Source organism: Lactuca virosa, chromosome 9 (assembly GCF_052849685.1).
Source record: "Lactuca virosa cultivar CGN04683 chromosome 9, Lactuca_virosa_CGN04683_v6, whole genome shotgun sequence".
Taxonomy (NCBI): domain Eukaryota; kingdom Viridiplantae; phylum Streptophyta; class Magnoliopsida; order Asterales; family Asteraceae; genus Lactuca; species Lactuca virosa.
In genome coordinates this window covers 5,425,967-5,448,126 of record NC_136434.1, presented here as the reverse complement: position 1 = coordinate 5,448,126, position 22,160 = coordinate 5,425,967, and the positions used below count along the sequence as shown (strand labels likewise).

Below are 22,160 nucleotides of genomic sequence, written 5' to 3'. Positions count from 1 at the left end.
TGTCAAAAACATAAAAAATCAACAAAGATCCAGAATGGTAGAGGCATCAATAAGGTTATAAAACTGAGCTATTTTATGGAGAGATCATCAAGTGTACAAAATTTAACTAAAAGAACCCAACATGGATTAATGACGCATAATTCATTTGCACATAATTCGCATGGGTGCAAGAAAACATATTGGGAATTAAAACATACAATGGAAAGAGGAAAAAAAGCTAAAGAAGAATGATAGTCTGTCTCTCTACGTGTAATTGAAATTGCAGATGATCTAATCTCTAGATTGAAGAAACAAAAGGGTTTGTTCTGATCTTCGTCGATTGCTTACCTCGAGGGTCGTCAACAACGCCATTGCAATCCATACCACATCCACATTGCGGACAATCCTCAAAATTATCGATCGGAAACCCAGCTGACGCAATGCCAACAGAAAAACCAAGCTCGTCTTCTGATGTATAAACCTCGACAATGTTGAGCCAAAAGAAAAACACCTTGACGCTAACCCCAGTAAGATCCTTTAACCTACCTTTCGATATGATCCCACCAATAGTTGATTTGTATTTAAGGTCATAGGAACCTTCGAGAGAGAAGCTACAAGAACCGTTGAAGAAAGCTTTGAATTTTCCGGTGGATTTGTCGAGTTCGTAGCCGGTGACGCCTATAGGGAGAATCCCCTTCGGAAACCCATACGATTGGATGATTTCATAGGCAGTGAGGTTGTCATGGTCTCCGTCGTCCGTGGTGTCGATTAGAGATGAGACTGTAAAGGGTGAAAACAGGAGGATGAAGAAAGTGAAGATGATGATCGAAGACATCACTGAAAATCTTTTAATTCTAGGGTTTTGGTGGGCTATTTTAGTTGTTAATTTGGGGGACTTTATGTGCTGTCAATTGCCCAGCACTTAAGGACGATGAGATCGGAATGCTAGAATATGATCGGAATTTTCGTCATTCGAAAAAGGTTTTATCTTTTTAGACTATCCGCAACTTTGATCTCCCCAACCAACCTACATCAAAAAAAAATTTTGACAATTTCATATATACCCTTATTAAACATCAAAATATCTAATTTGCCCAATCTAATTCCTAAATATCATATTTATCATCCACAAACATTCAAAATATCATATTTGTCCAAATACTTATTTTTATTATTTTTTAAATATATTATAATTATTTTAAATCCTTATTTTTATTAATTGACTATTATATCCTTATTATAACTTTAACTTCAAAATATCATTAATCTTCCAAATCATCTTTCGAATCATGAATATAAACAAAAAGTTAATTTTCAAATCATATGTTCGTGATCGTTGATTATGAACTTTGAAGAACAAATTGGATTCGAAGTAAATAATTGGTCAAACAACCTATGAGTAAGACTATAAGAGATTTCAATAAAACCATATCATAAAAGCTTCGAAGACTTAATTTACCTAATCTAAAGTATTAAGTGGGTTTCAATCCCAAAATTTAGTTGATGATTGGAAATGTATATTGGGAGTTTCCCACTTCAAACATAAAAAATTGTAAAAAGAAAAAAATATAAAGGATTAAGAAAGTGAATCTTCCATGCCAATTAATTACAATCTCGATCAAAATCCAAGAATCGCTTTCTAAAGTATATTCACACATATGGTTTTTGGGAGTTATGTGGAAAGCAAGAACCCTAATTTGATTAATGTCGATTTGCCTATATAACAACAAATTGTGATTGAAAAACCCTAAATTATGGATTGAATTTGGTTTCTTTCTCGAGCGTTGGTTGTGGTTAGTATTGGTATTCTAAATTTGGTTTATAAGAGGGTATAATAGACAATTAATATAAATAGAGATTTAAAATTATTAAAAAAATATTTAAAAATATTAAAAAATAAAATTTTGATAAATATGATATTTGAAAGTTTAGAAAGGATAAATATGATATTTGGAAATTAAGTTGGATAAATATGATATTTTAATGTTTAATAAGGATATATACGAAATTCTTTTATTTTTTTTTTAAAAAAGTAAAAAAATGTAAAACTATAAATGGGCCATCTTTCGCAAATTGGCTTGTGATACCCATATAGATCAAGATGTCATATTATATTTGTTCTTTTTTCTTCAAAATTCCAATTAAAATTATAAATCATAATGCTATCTTTATCTTTTAAAATAAACAAATATATAAAATTTGTGATTATATATAATATCTTCAAATAAAAAATACCAAAAAATAATACAATCTCATTAAAAAAAAAGTAGTTGTAAATAAAATCATTTTGTAATAAAAAATTGGGCTTGAGAGTGGGCTATGATAAGAGTTTATACTATAAAACTTTTGGCCCAGCCCATTTCTGGAAACCCTCCTACGCAAATCCCAATCTCTTCACGCATCCTCTCCGTAACGGAGATCCAGTTCATCTCCGATCAAAGTTTCTGCAGAAGCGCCGATCATATTTATTTAGTTTCTGTCACGAGAAGTTAATCGTAACAATGGCTCGCTCGTTCTCGAACGCTAAGCGCCTCTCGTCTTTCTTCGGCGACCAGCTTTCCGTTGTTATTTCCAAGTAATTTTACATGATTTTGCTAATTTTTATCGTTCTATTTATGTTAAGAAAGCAGATATTTTGATGTGCGTGAGTCCTTATTACAGATCCTACTGTTTATTAAGATCGGATATATCAATCGATGATTGTGTTTGTAATTGTTTTCCAGGCGTGGACTTGCTGCTGCCCCACAGAGCGGTGCATTGGGCGGCGGGGCTGCAATGATGAAGAAAGGAGATGAAAAATCGTCAAAATCGGCTTCTAGAGTTTCGGATCCCGCTGTAACCGGGAACCTCAGGCCAGAATTCCGATCGAACCAGGTTTACTCTTTTTTGAACTACACCCATCCGTTCTCTTCTCATGTGAATGTTTACAAGTCACAGATCCCTTCGATGTTCTCCTTTTACAATAGATTCGCTACGGTTGCGGCTCCATATGTTGCGAGTCCGTCAGCTAGTCACGCTCGCCCGTTATCTCCCCATCTTTCTATCTATAAGCCGCAGTCTTCTTCGATGTTTTCCATTTCCAATAGAATCGCTGCGTGCTTTCTATCCGCTGTGTCATTGTTGTTCTATCTTATCTGTATGAAAACTGGTTTGATTTGTTTCACCTACAATAGTTTCTATCAAATCTTCTTTGGATTGGCTGGGTTCACCGAGTTGATTTGCTATTCCTCAATTCCTCTCATCCTTCTCCACATCCTCCATGCAGTGAAGCACTAAACCTACAAAGGAAAAGAAAACGAATCCTCAAATCAAAAGAGCTATACATGATGATGGATTTTCATGTGTACTTGATGGATGGTAGTATCTGTTGTTTTCTTGATTTCCTGCAAAGTAATAAGTATATGCAAACCTCTAGTACTTTTTATCTTTTCATTGGCTAAATAAGTGTATGCTATGCTTGTTTCATGCAAGTGAAGTCTATAGCAAAGTAAATGATTTGTATGGAACAAGAATTCTTTTTGCTCATCTTGCTTCTTGGTAGAAATGTAACCACTTGAATCTGTGTGATAGGAAGCTAATAGAATGTTTTGTCTAGTTTACATAAGCTAACAATTGTGTGGGATTTATTATTTTAACCCTTAGCTCAATGCTATTAATTAAGTATTGACATAATACTATCTTTTTGTAGTAGAGGAGACTTGAAGCTATGATTGCTAGGAGTGTACTAAACTTATAATGATGTTCATATACTAGCTTACTTATGCTACTTAATTTGCTTATTGTTTAAGTTAGAAATTTCAACTGATCTAAGGAGTGTTGATTATGGTTTTAGGTTTTAAAGCATCAATTACATGTTAATTGCATTCAACATTGAACTTTCAAGTGCACAAGTATGTAATGGTATGTAGCTAATTTTCCTTACAGGTGTAGGGTAGATTCAGGGCTGATCTTTTGTAGCTGCTTTGGGTATTCTTTATAATCAATAGAGTAGGTGAATCGGTAGATCTAGTTTAGGTGAGTTGGGTATATCTTATATTTGTTGTTACATTTTGCATTGTTTTGGGATTTTTAGTGAGGTTAAATGGTTTTTAGGTCATTGGTTTTATGCTGTGCTGCTGTGTTTTGCATTTTGGGTCTTTCAGATGATGTGAAGCGTTAAAATTGTGGATCTTTTTTTTCCATCGTATCAAAATATCTAGATCGTTAAAATTGTTAATACTATAAAATACTTATCCAATTCAGTTTCCAAATACGTTATTAGGTGTGTTGGTTCTAAAGACAAAATTACACGAATGGTTCTTGTGGTTTATCAAAACTTATGTGGTGAGTATAGCTATCAAAATGCATACGTGTTTTATTCCTATTGATTTCATTTTGTTGTATGATTGGTTTTTTTGATGTTAAATTTGAATATCGAGCTGTTACTTTTTTTTAAATGATAAATATGCCTTTTTTAATAGTTTTAACTATTTGTTATTATTTATAATTATTTTTACACCTAACTCCCCGTTTTGGAAACCGCCCATGTCTTCTTCATCTTCCCTCTCCCGTTGCCTCACACCCTATACCCCTTTTTTTCTGATTGACAAATAAACGTGATATCTTAGTCCTCTCGTCTATGTGAAGTGTGAACCATCATAAAAAACTAAGCTTGATATTCATAATAAGGTTGACCTTATTTTTAAGGGCTTTAATTATAATACAGTTCTTAATTCCATTCAGCTCATCAATTTAAAGATCAAAACTCAAAAAAATAGTATGAGAATCTGTTCTAAAGCGAAACTCTGATTCCAATTTCAAAGTATGAAAAAAAATCGAAAAAACAAAAAATTACAAAAATATAACTAGATACATCCATGAATTGATTGTTGGTGCTATGAGTGTCAATCTTCTTGATATAATTGATGCATAACTAGAAAGGTTACCCCCGCTACGCGGGGGCCAGAAGCTTTCAATGTTGTTTCTGAATTGATAAATATGACAGACATAGAAAGTGCAAGGATGAAAACTCCGGGCTTTGCCCCGGACAAAAAATGTAAAAGTTTTGACTGCAAGGACCAGAAGTGTGAAAATGGCTAAAGAATTAAAGGGGTAGGAATTAGCAACTTTTTAGAAAAGGATCAAAGTTGTCAAACCGTTAAAGTTTTGTGGCCAAACTTTAAATATTAAAAGGTTCCAAAAAAGTGTAAAAATATTGATTGCAATGACAAAAAGTGTGAAAATGGGTAAAGAATAATGACCAAAGTTGCCAAAAAACATCCAAATTTAATATTCCTAACTTCCAACAATAATACAGGGACAATTCTGTCAAAAAAATGGGAAGTTGAACGGAACACAAACAAAAGGACATGAATAAATTAATTAAAGAAGTACAGGGACCGAATATGTAAATCAAGGGACCAAACCTGGACAAAGTATCACAACTTTACTATTCCTTTCTTCCACAACTTTAATATATATATATAATAATATCAATCATTGTAAATATTGTTTATATGAGTTATCCCAAAAAAAACCCAGTAACATCAAAACCTCGTTTATTGGGGTTGAAAGTTTGGATCTTTCCAAAAATCTTTATGAAAATCATTTATATGTGAATGAAATCAATCTTTGTGTAAATTGCCCCATCTTCACCATCGGCAGATATGTTGGCCGAGGGTGGATGTTTTAGTGACTCGGTTAAAGATATCTTTCAAAAAAAAAAAAAAAAGAATCATCCTAAAATCTATTTATATATGGTTGGAGTCGCATAAAGGGAATGAGATGAAAAAGAGTAAGGTTGTGTAGGGGATGGAGAGGGAATGTAGGTGGGTGCAGACGTGCGGTGAGGGTGAACGATGTGTTTGCATGCAGGTAGGCGCCCGAGGTGGTTCAGTTGGTTGTAGGTAGGCACCAGGTGATTGAAAGTAACATTTGGTGTTGGAAGGTAAAAGTGATTATGAGAGGGTGACAATGCGAGGGTGAAACATTATGGTTTTTTTTGAATTTTTTCTTTTTACTTTCAAAATAATGCAATAACATAAAGACAAAATTGCAAGAATGGTCCCTGTAGTATGTCAAAACTAGCAACTTTGGTCCAAAATGGGTTTGGCTTGCAAAGATGGTCCAATAGTTTCGTTTTGTTGCGAGTTTAGTCCAATTTCCTATGAACTTTTTTATAATGACGGATTTGCCCCTTATTATTTTATTTTCCAATTTTCTTTTATTACAATAATTAAAAATAAAACAAAAATAAAATCTCTCTCTCTCTCTCTCTCTCTCTCTCTCTCTCTCTCTCTCTCTCTCTCTCTCTCTCTCTCTCTCTCTCTCTCTCTCTCTCTCTCTCTCTCTCTCTCGGGAACTAGACAATATTAACCAAAATCACCACCACCAATCTCTCCTCCTCCCTAACGTCACTACCACCGTCTCCGAGAACCAGATGCGAGAACTAAAGAGAAGAAAATGAGGAAAGAAATCGACTTTCTTTAATTTCTACAACAAAGTGAAATCCTCCCCTCTTTGTTGACCTTTCTTCTTCACCATCACAACTTCATCTGTAGTTGCTTGTACAAGTATCGCTTGTAAATAAGAGATTCTCATCTCCTATTTGGCGTCTGGAAGTGAATCGATTTATGAAATTGTTTTATCTTCTACTTTGCTTAAATTGACTTCAGGGTTCCGATTCTCGATGAGAAGCGTTTCTTCCATGGGACCATGAGATTTTGGGGAAAAGAAAACTAAAAGACTGGAATCGGTAAACAAGAACGAAGAACACCCATTGTGGATTTGGATTTGGGATGTTGGATGGTGGTGGGTCATGACAGGGGGAGGCGGAGGAGCTGCCACAGTCGACGAGTCGGAGACGAAAGGGAGGTCGAGGAAGGGATTCTGACGACATCGGTTGTGGTGGGTGGTTGGGCTGTTGCAAAACGAGGGGAGGTGTTGCCCTTTTCCGGCGATGGAGAAGAGGGTGGATTAACGACAGCGATAGGCGGTGATAGCCGAAAATTATGAAGGCATTGGAGTATTCTTGATCGTAAGTGAAGTAGGAGGAGAGAGTTTTTTTTCTGATGAGAACTAACGAGATGAAGAGATGGTATTAGAGAGAGAGAGAGAGAGAGAGAGATTCTTTTTCTTTTTTTGATTTCTATAATAAAAAAATTAAAAACGGGAAAAATACCAAGGGCAAATCCGTCATTATAAAAAGTTTTAAAATTTTTGGACTAAACTCGCAACAAAACGAAACTATTGGACCATCCTTACGAGCCAAACCCATTTTGGACCAAAGTTGCTAGTTTTGACATACCACAGGGACCATTCTTGCAATTTTGTCTAACATAAAATACAAGGTTGTAGGTATTTCAGTCATTTTACTTAGACATAGTGTCTCATTTCTAAGGGAGTTAAACAAAAAGAACAATTGTGCAAGATTTTGAAACCATGAGGACCAACCGTGTAGGTGTTTTCAGAGTTGTCTTCATCATGTCAGATTTAACAAACCACAAAGACTGCTCATGTAGTTTTGTTTATACTAAATTATCTTTTTATGAAGTACCACTACTTTGTGCCTCTACTTGACCCCTTTGCAGTTAGGTCGTTTATATTTGTAGCGGTACCATACTTGTGAAATAAGTTTGTAAGAGCAAAATAGCAAATGGAGGGGTCTTATTGAGTTAAGCCTAATGTATTTGTGATATCAATTGTTGAAACTTCAACCGAGATTGTTAGGATGAGGATTTTACGTATGATACTTTTACTTGGAAGATCGTGATCGTAAAAATCGGATCTAGTAGTTTCTTCTTTATGAGTTGTACTTTATTTGATTATAAGTCATATTCACATAACAAATTGCACATGAACTTTAAAAATGTAGAGGAACACGAATCCAAGTTTCCAATATTAAGGAATAAACACATGCAACCCTAAAAAAATTCAACTCATAATCTACATCCATGAACATGCATAAAAAAGTTTATAGAATAGTAAGAGTAAATTACACGAATGGTCCATATGGTTTATTGATAATTTGCGTGTTTGATCTCTAACTTATTGTTTTAATATCGGTTGTCCTTATAGTTTGGTTTTGTTGCGTGTTGGTCTATGAGTGATCCAAAGAGACTATTATACTCTTGTATATTTCTTTTTTAATTTTTTGTTATTGATTATTTTATTTTAATTTTTTTAAGAGTAAATTACACGAATGGTCCCTATGGTTTAGGGTAATTTGCGCGTTTAGTCTCTAACTTATTTTTTTAACTCGGAAGGTTCCTACTGTTTGTTTTTGTTACGCGTTTGGTCCCTGTCTTACCTAAAAAAACTATTTTGCCCTTAATTTTTTAATTTATTTAAATAAACACACCCCAACCACAACCCTCTCACCTTATCTTACGTACCCCACCATTTTTTCCTATTTAAATAATAGTTTTTTTAGGTAAGACGGGGACCAAGCGCGTAACAAAAACAAACAGTAGGGACCAAACGCGTAACAAAAACAAACAGTAGGGACTTTCGGAGTTAAAAAATAAGTTAGGGACCAAGCACGCAAATTACCGCAAACCATAGGGACCATTCGTGTAATTTACTCTTTTTTTAAAAAACACACACACACAATAATCCTACCCATACACCATCCCCTAGAGGTCGCCACCCTCTTCTGCCAGACGTAATCGGACGTCGCATCTGCCGCCTGACGCCGCTACACACCTCTTTTTTACCACCTATAGATTTTTGGCACCATCCTCCATTTCATTTCTGCTCCATCATCAACCAATGGCTCGATTTTTGTATGATATCTCTCTCTCTCTCTCTCTCTCGTACGTGCTCACAAACGACCGCGTTTCAACACATCTCAGACAGCGACCATCTCATACCCACAGAGAAAAGGTTGTAGGTACAGATGGGTCGAAGAAACACTTATTGTGTGATTATGTTTGGTAGCCATTTTTCTGATGAGATTTCCAACAAGAAAAAAAGCAGGTAGGTAAACTCCCAATTATTTACGAGAAAAAAAAAGTCTGTCTTTTCCTTTCTCCGGTAAGTTTCTTGTCCATGTTCCATCCATCGTCGGAGAGATTAGTGAGACCTGAAACCTTTGGTTTTTCCGATAGAGACCTAAAAACTTTGGTTTTTTGTGGAGATCTAAATTGGTGGATCTAATAGTTGTTTTTGTAGATGGCGGGGGAGATGTCGAGGGTGAGTGGTGGTGGTTGGTTGATGGTGAGTGGCGACTGTAGAGATTCTTGAGTTAGGGTTTTCACTTTTAAGAGATGAGAAAGAGATCAATTAAATTGGTAAAACCTAAATATTAACTATAGATTTTGGAAAATTAAGTAATTTAACCATTACAAATGGGGTTTTCAAATAAAATAAGCATCTTTTTTCACTTTTTTTGAAAAATAACCACTATTCTTCGGAATGCCCTTATTCCAAAGTATTGTTCAAGAGTTTTTTTTTTTTGAAATCCAAAATTTTAGTCCGGAATCCGAAATGTTGCTCCAAAATCAGTCAAAAAAATGTTTTTTCTTGGTCTGGAATACCCATTCCGGACCAAATGGTTATTTTTGCTAAAAAAAAAATTTAGTTATTTTTTTCAAATACACATTAAAAAGTTATTAGATTACTTAATTTCCAATGGTTTTTCATTAATATATAAATCTATTTAAAATGTTTTCTTGCATGAATAAATTTCATTTTATTGATGATTTTTAAACTTTTTACAATATATAAATATTTTTAACGATTATGACTTTACAATCTTATTAATGATCCAATGATTTTACCCTTAAATCTTATCTTATAGGATCATGATATTTTTTTTATGATAAAACCGTAAGATCATATAAAAACTATGATTTTAACAACATCAGTGAGTTTCTTTTTATTGTGGTTATACTTGTGGGTAGATAGGAGATCTTGTACTCCAATAATACTAATAATTTAATATTATTAATTTGTTTAATTATTTGTTGATATAATAATGATTTAATTATCCTAAACGGAGAGTTTAAAAAGATTAGAGTAAAGAACTAAAGATAACCAAAAGAAGTTTTCTTTTAAATAAACATCAAAAACTAATTATACATTCTTGTGACATGGAAGAGACTTGTCGAAATAATTAACGGGAAAACGTTTTCTTAGAAAATTTGCAAAAATGAGCTCAAGTTGATCAGAATTCCTCTTCACGTTCTTAATATTGAACCAAATCAAAGATATTTTCACCTTCACGCCACTTAATCCTTCAATTTAATTTTGGGATATGACACCTGTAATCATGGGGCTGTATTTCACCTTATATTTCCCTATATGGAAGTTACAATAACCACCGAGATTAACAGAAAACATATGAATATTGGGATCCAAATTGTAGCCAACAACACCTTGGGGAAGAACACCAATTGGAAGGTTGTAGCTCTTTATTACATCATATGCCGACGGTGGATTGTCCGTAATAACTGATGATGAAAATACAAGACAAAGAGATAAACAGATAATAATCACTCTAGTTGGCATTTTATTGGTTTGGTGATGTTTTTTTTGCTTAAAATGAAGATGTAAAAATACATCCAAAGTATATATCAGCTTTTATTACGTAAATTTTAGTGATAACTATTTATATTGTATTCTGAAAATGTGCATTTTAATTACAATAATAAACGTGGGACTAGCCCACTTGGTAGAGGGGAAAGTCTTAGATTGGAAGTCTCATGTTCAAATTCGCGTATAAACGAATAAGTAATTTGATGAATTTAACATCTAACCACTAACCAGTTGCTTAAAAAAATTACAATAATAACTCAATCCACAAGTTGTGAAATATAAATTAGATTTTCTCAAAGAATACAAACCGTTGAAAATAAGTTGGTTATGATATTTATAATGTTACAATTAGTTAAATATTATGTCTTTCATGATTGTTATCATTTTTTATGTAATTTTTAGCAACTTGTTATTTATTAGTATATCTTATATAACTATTTTTACTATTTTAACAGTTAAACACAATAGTATAAACATGAATATAATTTTGTATTTTTACATCCTAATATTATGAATTTTTGTTAGTGTTTAATTTATGTGTTCTATTATTGTGTAATACAAAAATCAAATTTATATTTGAAAACATTGTGAAGAGGCTGATAGATCTACTGCTTATACGTCCAAGAGCTTCTATTAGAGGTATCAAGTTTGAACCTTTCTCTTTTATTTGAGTAGATCTCTCATTTTGAAGATTAGGGCTTCTTTTCTTTATATTTTGGGACTTTGAGGATTTGGGGTTCATGAGGAGGCTTGAACTCCAGATCTGGACCTTAGGAGGTCCCTCGCATCTAAAGGTTCCTGCTTTATTCAGCCTTGATGGAATTTATGAGTGAAAACCCCATTTAGATCATGTTCTTGGCATTTCATGCCCAAAATGCCATGCATGGATGTAAAGTCTATGACTTTACGTGGTAAATGAGCCCTGAGAGTATGGATCTGGAGTTTGGGAAAGTATCATGCCTTAAAGTCGTCTGAATGCAAGTTGAGTCTGAATGGACTCGCCGAGTTGATGAACCGGCTCGGCGAGTAGATTAGGGTTGTCCCGATTAGCTGGATCAGGCGAGAGCTCGGCGAGTTAGGGGTTGACTCAACGGGCTGGACCTTCATGAGATTGTCGAGAATCGATGGGACTCGACGAGTCGCACGAGTGCACTCAGCGAGTCTGGTCAATTTGGACTGTTGACTGGAATTGACTTCTGTTGACTTAGGGGTTGGTCAAATGAGTGATGAGGGTCAGGAAGGGGTAAAATGGTCTTTTACCCATTTCTAAGACTAGAGTGTAAGAGAGAGAAACGTTTGGTGTAATTGATTATATGGAGAGAATTAATTAGATATATTATCCTTGTGATAGGCAGAGGCTAGATCGAGGATTCCGGGCACAAGACTTTTACTTACTAGCTTACGAGGTGAGTCTTCTCACTATACTTTACCTAGAGTTGTATGTATCTGTGACCAGAGGGTCTTATATGTTTATTTGAGTATTGTGATATTATTGCATTATGTCTGTGTGATTTATGCTATGTGTTATTCAGAGTTTACAGGGTTAGGACCGGAGGGTCCACAGAGTTAGGACCGGAAGGTCCATCAGAGTTGTGAGACTGGAGGGTCCCACTGAGATACATTGACCGGAGGGTCTTACAGAGTTATAGCCTCGAGTGGCTAATTTGTTGTATGTGGTATTTTGGGGAACTCACTAATCTTCGTGCTTACCGTGTTGAGTGTTATGTGTTTCAGGTACTTCCGATGATCGCGGGAAGGCCCCGACTTGATTGTACACACACTCGCTTTGGAGATATACTTTGGAGGATCCCGGTTTATGTGATAAACAACTTTTGATAAATAAATTGTATTAATGTGGATACTTGAGATTTTTGGGAAATATGACATGTGATTTTTATGTTTGAAATGAAAAATTCGGTTTGAAAATTTTACGTTGTTACATGAGAAAAAGAAAATCGCTAAAGAGAAAAGCATTCATAGAAAGGAAAAAAAATGACATAAGTTGGAGTTTTGAGCACCTGATAGCGTTCGGTTATATCAACAAGAAATCCCAATACATGTCCATTAGGAAGAATGGCTAAACCCAAGGATGTGACTGGTATAAGGATGTAGTTCTAGTCCCACACCCCCATGCATCAGTATCCCAAATAAAAACTTGTGTTTATTGCATCTATTATGATAGTCTAATATTTGTTATGAGAGAAAAAAAATTGAAAATCAACCCTTTTTCCTGTTCTTTCAAGTTGTTCAATAATTTCACCTCTTCAATAATATGAGGTTCCAGCCCACCAATTACCATATTCGTGAGCTTTAGTGAGATGGTAGATGAAAGTAAAATGAATAGGAATATAAGATAAAGAGTTATCGAATGTACCCCTCATCCCACCACCAAGAAGATTGAACATTTCACTTAAAGTTGCCTTGTCAAGCGTACTCTGTTCTAACTTAGGTACACCATCAAAGGATGTTATGTCTCCCACAATAGCTTTAAAATTCAGATTATATTATTAGTTTTGGACCCTGCAAAAATATATCATAGTCAGTTTATTACACCATTAATGTAAAACAGCAAAAGTACACTTACAATATTTTTTACTCTCGACCTCCCAGCGTTGGATGTTTCTTTCCCTATTTGTTTCAATTTGAATTACATCATCTACAGGTTTTGACCCTCTTACAGTAGAATAAACATCTTCTTTTTCTTTGTTCATTTGGAAACATGTAACTACTTCCATGGAAGAATCAGTGTCTAGTCTTTGAGCAGTGTGAAAATAACATCGCATCTGCATAAATTCCAAATTTAAACACAGATACACATTAGAATACAGAAAAAAAAATCAAAAGACAATCTCAATTTTTAGGAATAAAGATTATACCTTTTGATAAACAATCGAATTCCCATCTAACAACCATATTATGTTTCTGGCAAATCCATGTTGCTCAACTGAACAAAAGTTTGCAAACTGAAATATGCATATTAAAGTTTTTAAGTGCATTCATTGAGAAAAAAGAAGGTTAGTTGGAGATTGGATTTTGTAACTCAAAATCTGTGGAAAGCAAATGAGTATGTCACCTCTGACAGGTTTAGGTGGTTTGCAAACGGCCTGCTGGGTGAGTAAGTTCTCATGTCAATATAACTCCGAATATAAGTAAACTAATATCTTATGACAATTTTACCTTGTTGCTCATGAAAAGTAGTTCTTCTCTACGCCCGTTCTTCCAAGAAATAAGTTGATCAAAAAAATCTCTAAGGACCACAAGAAAATGCATAGATATCCCACAAAGTTGGCCATTTTGACCCCAACAATGCAGTAAAAAGTAAAAACAACACATCTATGTAAATTAAAGCAACTTGTATTATCAAGTACAACTTAAATAACATGTGAGACTAATATCAAGGTTGAGTATATGAATGGGAAGATGATCTTTCATAACAGTAAGTGAAAGATCAGATTAACCTAGAAAATAACTAATGAAAATTCTTCTCATAGCAGTACTTTGGTAGGTACAACAATACGATATTGCCTATCAACTTGAACCGTCATGAAGTGAAGAATTAAATAAAGCAAAAAAAAAGTAAAAACTATAAAAGTAGAGTAATTGTGTGTCAGAAAGAAAAGAATATAAATGAAGGGCATCTTAGCTTTTTAAATATTTTTCACAAACAGAGCATTAAAAGCGTAAAAGGAAAACACAAGGTATACAATCAGATATCCGTGATGTAAAGGAGATTGACCTTGGTAGATGCCTCGGTTGTCAAAACGGAACTGCAACCATCTTCATTGGTAAGGTGAAACTAAATACAATGACTATAAATCAGAAAGAATGATGTAGTATAAGAAAGATCAATCAACCATCTATAATAACAAAGTAGTTAACACATCAAATATTAAAATAACCATTAATCAGATCCTAAATTACCTAACTAAAACTTTATAATCAAAGCAAAAAGTACTGGATGCAAAGAGTCATAGAGTTGGTACATAACCATATAGATCTTCTTAACATTAATCTCAAAGCTTTAACGAATATCATTGAAACATTCAATCATCTTTTAAAGTCAATGTTAAAATTTTGTCTACACTCTAGTCTATAGTAAATGTAGTAATATTTTAAAGTCAATGCTCAAATTCCGATTAGTGTTATTATAATGGGAAGACATACCTAATTGGTAGCAGTTGACCGACTTGTATTCATAGTCATAATCACCAAGCACGGATAGGTTTGGCTAGGTTTGTTTGATTGCTTCTTCCCAAATTCTTCATCAGGTCAATATAGGTCTGATCAGAAAAAAAATGTTTTCATAGAGTCAAAGATAGTGAATTCTTTCAATATTTGGTCGTTTTAATCAAAATAAGGAAAGGAATCAAATCTACGGCGGAGTAGAAGTTAGGTTTTGACACACCACCAAAAAAAACATCATGAACACTTCTGGTTGACGTCAAATCATAAGTATAATCTCTAATAACAGAAAATCTCCATGAAAAAACTCCCATTAACAATTGAGTAGAAACAAAAGCGGTGAGGAAGAAAGGTTGGTGAGTACCAGGTTGCTGTCGTAGTTACTGTGACCCTAAAACTGAAATCAAACAATCTGGCCCCCATCGATGGTACAGCCCCAAAATCATTTTTACCTTGAACTTTAAACCCCAAAATCAAGTTCGTGGGTATTACGGAGCCGTTCACCTCAGCACTCGAAATCAACCGGTGTGGTGGAGTCGGTGTTTTCTGCTTCCCCTTTGATCTTGCGGCAAGTAAAGTCATTGATTTGATTTCGTGGAGATAAGAGAGAGAAGAAGGATTTAGGGCGTCGAAGCACCAGCCACAGAACATAGAAAGAATGAAAGAGGATAAACAAATAACCTGAAATTGTGGTTTTAAATACAAAATTAATGAGAAACACGAGACGATCGAAGCAGGAGTCACATGGAGCTGGTAGAAGGAGAGGGAAGCGCTGGTTTGTGAAAAACACTTCAAGTCGCCAGACCATCGTCTCCAACAGAAAGCAATCTACAGAAAGGGTTCGTAAAACGGGAACGCTTGCAAGAAAGAATTCCCGACATCAAATAATTGTATAAGAGGAATTATACATACCTAAAGAAGGAAAACAGAGGCGTAAGAACAGACGAACAGGGAATCGCGAGAAAGACATTAAGAGATTTAGAGAAGGATGGCATCGAAGGCGGCAATTGCAAGTGAAAAATAGAAGATAACGATAACAAAATTGTTAAGGCGGTTTGTGACATAAAAATAAAAAATAGAAGTGTCGGCCAAGTGAAAAGAAGCAAATAGTCGGTTGGCCAAATTAAAAAGCAAGCAGTGTGGCAAAAGTTGTAAACGAAGGAAAAAGTGTGGCACAAATGCAAAATGTCAAAGATTAGTGTTCACCAAGTTTTTAACAATTAATAGTATATATAATATTGAAGGGTTAATTTAAATCGAAATTTCAAAAAAACTTAAAAAAAAATCCATATATTATTTTGTAAATAAATGAAAGTAAAAAAGTATTAGAATAATTATTCTAATACTTTTTCACCTCCAAAACTACTAGATTTCTTATTTTTCACTTTTTCATTCCCACCTCACAATTATTACTTTTTCAACTTAGTGTTTCAATTTAGCATAACACGACATATTTACAAAATCTAAATTCTAAGAGTATACGGTATGGGTCACAACGATAAACGAATTGGGTGAATTGGCACACGAAAACGGCGTCACGACGCGAGGAACACAACCCCCCCCCCCCCCCCCAACTCGTTGAAGCTAGTTATGGCGAATCTCGTGGGCGTTAAGACGGATTGCAACGTATAAATTCGAACGTTTTCTTCACTCGACCGTTTGAAAACGGTCAAAATTAAATAATAATAAAAAATTACCTTTTATCCTTATTATAAATACTACTTTTAAACCATTTTTTTAAACCTTTCTCTCATTCTCTCTATATCTTATACACATATCTTTTTTAAAAATTTTAAAAAATGGAGCAAAACCCAAACACCCCCCCTCCATCATCAAACCCAAACACAACCTCGCCTCTCGGATTCGCGGGTTATGAAAATTATTTCAACCTGTTATCGTCACAAGGCTCACCACAAATCCCATACGAAGGTGCCGCTTTCAATCCCGCTTCACCGCCACTGCAATTTCCCAACTCACCTTACCTTCAACAAAATCAATTTGGTCAAACCCCAAATTTACAACAAAATATTTTCCCTACTTTTGCTTCGATGCAACAAACAAGCAACCAACCATCACCTACGACACAACAATCGGTTGAAGTGGAAGCGGGAGGTAGTAGGAGAGGGAAAGGGAAAGGAAAATCGAAAGGGAAATCGATAGCGGTAGAAACAGAAAATGCAGACGTTCCACAATGGTGGACACCGGAGGAGGAATACGCTTTGACGGCGGCTTGGTGTGCTACTTCAAAAAACGAACTTCGCGGAAATGGAATGAAAAAAGGAGCTTATTGGGGGGCGGTGCTCGACAAGTTTCACGTTATTTTAAAGAAAAATCTGTATCGCAACAATGACATATTGAGCACCAAATGGGGTCAAATAACTAAGCGGTGCAACAAATTCAATGGTATTTACAACCGGCTTGAGGCGCAACAACAAAGCGGAACCAACGACTTCGATTTGTTCAAATCTGCTAAGGAACAATATCGGGTTGAAATGGGTCATGTTTTCGACTTTGAAAAATCATAAGAATTGTTGCGAGCGGATCCAAAGTGGAATAAAACGCCTACATCGTCGGAGGTTCAACCCAAAAGGTCTTGCAATTCTAGCTCGGTCGACGTGTCGGACGCACGGACTAACATCGACCTAAACGCCGACGACGATGAGATCCCGGATGATATCCAAGAGATATCCCCACCACGACGACCGCCCGGACGCGACAAAGCGAGGCGCGCTGCAAGACATGCGGGGGAGGTAGAGACGAGAGCAAAAGAAGCGGCGGAAATGAGAGCGAAATTCAACGAGCACAATTTATTAATAAATGAAAAAAATGAGTTGAAACGTCGTCATTTGGAGTTCCTGGAAAGGCAAGCACGGGAGAAGCAGGAGCAAAAAGAAAGGGAACTAATGACACATTAGTTGTCAATTCTTCAGACAAGCGAAGAGGGTTTGGCGCCTGCTGATCTAGCGGTGCTACAAACGATGAAGGAACAAATTAGGAAGAAATATTTGGGTTAATTAGGATTGTTATGTGGTTTTAGTAGTAATTTGAATGATATTTTAGTTATGATTTTAGGTTTAAAATTATGTTTTTTTTATTGTAATCGTAAATTTAGATTTTAAATATTATGTCTTTTTTTTGTTTTTAAAATTTTATGTTTTATAAAAAATATATTAATGTTAGTGATTAAAAAAAATGCAAAAACGAAAAAAACGAAAAAGAAAAAAAAAGTAAAAAAAAAAACCCAAATTCAAAAAAAAAATAAAAATAAAACATATTTATTTTCAAAAAGTTGGTATTGCATCTTGTTGCTCATTTCCCCACTTGGTGTTATAACACCACTTGCTTACGTGGCATGTGAGGTGACACAACTTGATGTTGCACCTTGTTGCCCACACCCAATGCTCTAAACCTAAACCATACAAGATAATTAAACGGATCGGGTTAAGACGAAGATATCTCAATCCGAAACGAACATGGCACGTTTTCAACCGCTAATCAGTCTATTAAAATAAAACATCACAAAAATAATAAGACATACATATCTCAAATAGTTATCAAAATTTTGTTTGGTATTACAAGCTCGAAGAGCTCACAAATAACCTATAAGAACTACATTCCATAAAACAAGGATTAATAAAAAAAGGAAAAGAGTTGAACATTCACTTAAAGATTATATTATCATTAATTAATTCATCTTACTAATCAACTCATTGATTTGATCTTCACGATTCCCAGAGTCACCGCCATCCTTGTACACCTTCTTCTTACCATGCAACGCCTTCTCCGGTTTATTCAGATTGAATGGACACAAAAAACTGCACACCTCCTTGAAATGTGGACCCACATTTGCTATCTCCTTCACTATGTCTTCTATGCATATAATTCCATGTTCACTCATTGCCTGCAATAACCACCATTAACTCACCTCAATATTCATTTAAACATTTCCAAAAAAAAATGGCAAAAATCCTGCATACCTGTTCAATGATGTTGTTATCTGTCAATGGAAATACTTGTTTGTTGATTTTTGCCAAACCCTTCTTGTATATCAGTTCATTCACACTCTTCAGGTTAGGATACCTTTCAAAAGCATAAACAAAATGAAAATTAAAAACAATTTGTCCAAATTAAGTGCTTAACTCATTAAGCCCATTAAGTCAAAAAGACATAAAACCCCTTTGATAGACTTGCAGTGCTACTCACCCATAAGTGACAAATGGCTCGACTTTCTGTAAAATTTCCATGATTCTATCATTTGCCTTGACAAAAACACCAGTAAACATTCTCCTTAATCTCAGAGAGTACAACAGTTTTCTTGTGTGTGGATGCATGTCATTTTTACTGAAAATCAAAACCAGAAAATGTAAGCAAAAAAACAAATGATAAAACTGAAGAAATAAAATACATTGTAATAAGTATATAATGGTCACATATGACATACCCCTGTATACGTATTATAAAAAGTAGTTTTGATTGAGGAAATATTGATGCTTTTATTGGTCGTTTTCCTCGATATTTCATTTTAATGAGATCTGACTCCTGGATAAAAGCATCAAGTGAATGTTAATTATCAGAGTGTTAGTCCATTAAACATACAAACAATAGAAAAAAAAATTATTTGAAAATGTTTACTTTATCGCGGAATTCTCTGATAAACTGTTCGGGTTTCTTGATAACAAAATTGTCACTTTTAGACTTTTTCACCCTTTGCTCCAACTGCTCTTTCCTTCTATTTGCCCAGTCTTCATTGCTTTTCCTCTTCTTTAATACAATTTCTGACACATAATTTAGAGGCTTTGCTTCTTCATCAGCCATGATGGTTGATGCTATCTGATAAAGCCATGTACCCAAAAAAATATCAAAACCAAATCAGTCACAGAATCGAAACCAACTCAAAATTCAACATGTTGGTCTTATTACATCTAAAAGTTTGCACTCAAGTTTTCTTTCTATCACTTGATCCAAAAACATGGTTGAAGAAAAGAGAAAAAGGTTTTCATTTAAAACCTAAAAGAGGAGGCTTTTCACAAAAATATCCAACAACCAAATGCGTACAGAGGAATTGCACTCAAGTTTTCACTTTGTCTGGCTAATAGAAAGTAAGAAATCAATTCTTACTCGACTCTTTCTTTAGGAATAACAAACAAAACTGAAATTGGAGTTGGAATTGGAATTGCCTAAATCCCTTCTAAACATAAACCCTCTTTTTACAGCTACCGATAAGTTCTAGACGTTTTTCAGTTCTCCAACTTAATAAATGAGATATGAGCTGATCAGTACACTAACCAAGCAGACTATGCATAAACAACTTCATTAGTCAAGCAAAAAAAGTATGCTTATCGTTTCTCTTGTTCTTGTAATTTGGCATTAGGGTTTCAAACTTTCAGTATAATTGGACGGCAACACAAACACAACAGGTTCAGGATTCAAAAGGTAGAAAAACTTACCACGAGAAATCAACAGGTTGAAGATGAAGCCGTATGAGAAGCAATAACAGCCAAGCGGGGAGAAGTGAGTCCTTAGGTGGAAGCCGAAAGACGGAAAAACTTTAGGTTTTCAGTTTTTCACAATGCAGAGTGCAAACAAAGACCAATATGGTAGTATGGTATTGGACTATTGGTATGGTAGGGTAGACGGAACAAAATCAGCCCAAATTAAAACCAGCCCAATTTGACCCATTACTTAAACTGTTGGGTTTTGCATGGCCCACGAGCCACAACCAAGGCTAAAAAATAGGTCGTTCCTTCTTTTCTAGATGATTTTTGTAAGCATTAGTATTTAGTAGGGAGAATGAAACACATTATTACGGTCGAATTAAAAAAAAATTGTATGAAATCGATATATATATATATATATATATATATATATATATATATATATATATATATATATATATATATATATACTAGGTATGTTTTAGGCCCGTGCTTAGCATGGTCCATGAAGGGTAATTTGGGTATTTTCCTTAACACAATCCAAATGTACTATTAAAGTGGAATCTATAAAACTTATGCACATACCGAGAAGAAAAATGGAAGTGCAAAGTTATAATCAAATAGATTTTTTGAATGTACAAATGTAGTCAAAGAATTTGAAACAAGTTCTTGTTTTGCTTGTGATATGTACCTAATTGAAGCATTATTAAGCTTTAATTCAGACACAAAACTATTTTAAATAGATATATTTGCATTTATATACATTGGGGATCCATGTTAGCTAACTATAAATCTAGTTTTTGAAAATCTGATGGACTGTTTGCACAAGCATCCATGTGGCTGGTCTTTTCAACCTCACCCACTACTGTTGGCATGTCGTTAATACCTATTGAGACCACATCAGTATGTGTCAACACCTCTTAAGTTTATTAATTTTCTTGATTCGTTTTGGAAGAATATAAGATTCATCACTCACCAAAACAACTTTGGGAGGGTCACGGTAGCCGGTCAGAAGTGCATATACACAGTTGTCCATTATGAGAAGCCTGAAGGTAGAGAAAAAACTAAGAATCTACTAACAAAATGGCAAAAGTCAAACACGGTCATGTATTACCTTTGTGATAAGAGTATTGGGTTGAGGAACTTTCAATGACATCATCATAATTGTTCAGTTTTGACCTTTTCAAATGATCCCATTTAGGCACAATTGCACAAACACATAGCATGCTAATTAGTGTTGCTACAATAGATTTGATCCATTGTAAAACCATTTTATTAAATAGAGAAAATGCATCAGCATAATGCCCCAGAATGTGTATAAGATGAAATTAATATGTTCTAAGTAATAATTTTCTTATTTGTCTTACAAAAGAGATTCCTTATCATTGATTCTCCGGTGTTAGCATATATGTCTATGAGTGGATTTGACACAGATCTGTCATCGGCCTCTTGTGAGCATAACCAGGAAGAGACCTAAATCGGTAATTAAACCAAACAATTTGACAAAAAAATACCTCCATTTGTTTTTTGTTATGTTTTGAGCTAATGGTTGTGGCTTTCACAAAAATAAATAAATAAATAAATCACATCGATAAAATATACTTTTTACATAAATGATCAATGGAAAACAAAACTTCCAGGTCATGAACATCACAAATAACTGTGTCATAAATTAACATTGATAGCACTTGTTGGTTAAGATTATTTGTTCTTGGGCCTATGGGGCAACATCTGATGGTATATATTTCCTATAAATTAACATCACAAATAACTGTCATTAACATGTAAGTAATATGTTGTACCTTTGTATGTTATTTTAAGTAATTAAAACACAGAAAACTAATTATACCATACAAAATCACAATAAAAATTAACCAATAATTAAATTAACTTTGAAGTGGAATCATGTGAGCATGAAGCCAAAAAATGATATTCATCAAGGTCTCAAACTTATACTTAAATAGTTAAATTAAAAAAATATATATTTATGTCCACAAAAATTCTACAAATACATAGACAAGGTTATCTGACATTCCAGTTTTGTATCAG

General features: G+C 34.4%; 3 protein-coding genes across 12 annotated transcripts; all 3 read right to left on the bottom strand.

Annotated features, from left to right (window-relative positions):
- Positions 1 to 52: 52 nt before the first annotated feature.
- LOC145136169 (uncharacterized protein At5g01610-like) lies at positions 53 to 994 on the bottom strand. Its single transcript, XM_079070351.1, has one exon. The coding sequence runs from the start codon at positions 812 to 814 to the stop codon at positions 278 to 280; it is 537 nt and encodes a 178-aa protein (XP_078926477.1). The 5' UTR covers positions 815 to 994; the 3' UTR covers positions 53 to 277.
- Positions 995 to 12,502: 11,508 nt separating this feature from the next.
- Positions 12,503 to 15,769, bottom strand: LOC145136066 (uncharacterized). 10 transcript variants are annotated; one of them, XR_013720209.1, is made up of 9 exons: positions 15,589 to 15,767; positions 15,041 to 15,504; positions 14,659 to 14,774; positions 14,231 to 14,303; positions 13,672 to 13,741; positions 13,568 to 13,598; positions 13,371 to 13,457; positions 13,079 to 13,277; positions 12,503 to 13,014 (listed from the first exon to the last, which is right to left on the bottom strand). XR_013720209.1 is itself a non-coding variant. In XM_079070262.1 (8 exons), the coding sequence occupies exons 5-8, from the start codon at positions 13,619 to 13,621 to the stop codon at positions 12,989 to 12,991; spliced, it is 366 nt and encodes a 121-aa protein (XP_078926388.1). In that variant the 5' UTR covers positions 13,622 to 14,290; positions 14,659 to 14,774; positions 15,041 to 15,238; positions 15,358 to 15,504; positions 15,589 to 15,758; the 3' UTR covers positions 12,503 to 12,988. The 10 variants fall into 10 exon arrangements, 3 of the variants coding, with proteins under 3 accessions (XP_078926388.1, XP_078926387.1, XP_078926389.1); XR_013720208.1 differs by having other exon boundaries at positions 13,568 to 13,601; positions 14,231 to 14,290; positions 15,589 to 15,766; XR_013720207.1 differs by having other exon boundaries at positions 14,231 to 14,290; positions 15,589 to 15,766.
- A 2,423-nt stretch (positions 15,770 to 18,192) lies between these two features.
- Positions 18,193 to 20,252, bottom strand: LOC145141166 (large ribosomal subunit protein uL30z-like). The gene is made up of 6 exons (XM_079074493.1): positions 20,124 to 20,252; positions 19,309 to 19,506; positions 19,118 to 19,215; positions 18,880 to 19,017; positions 18,654 to 18,756; positions 18,193 to 18,577 (listed from the first exon to the last, which is right to left on the bottom strand). The coding sequence occupies exons 2-6, from the start codon at positions 19,489 to 19,491 to the stop codon at positions 18,362 to 18,364; spliced, it is 738 nt and encodes a 245-aa protein (XP_078930619.1). The 5' UTR covers positions 19,492 to 19,506; positions 20,124 to 20,252; the 3' UTR covers positions 18,193 to 18,361.
- Positions 20,253 to 22,160: the final 1,908 nt, after the last annotated feature.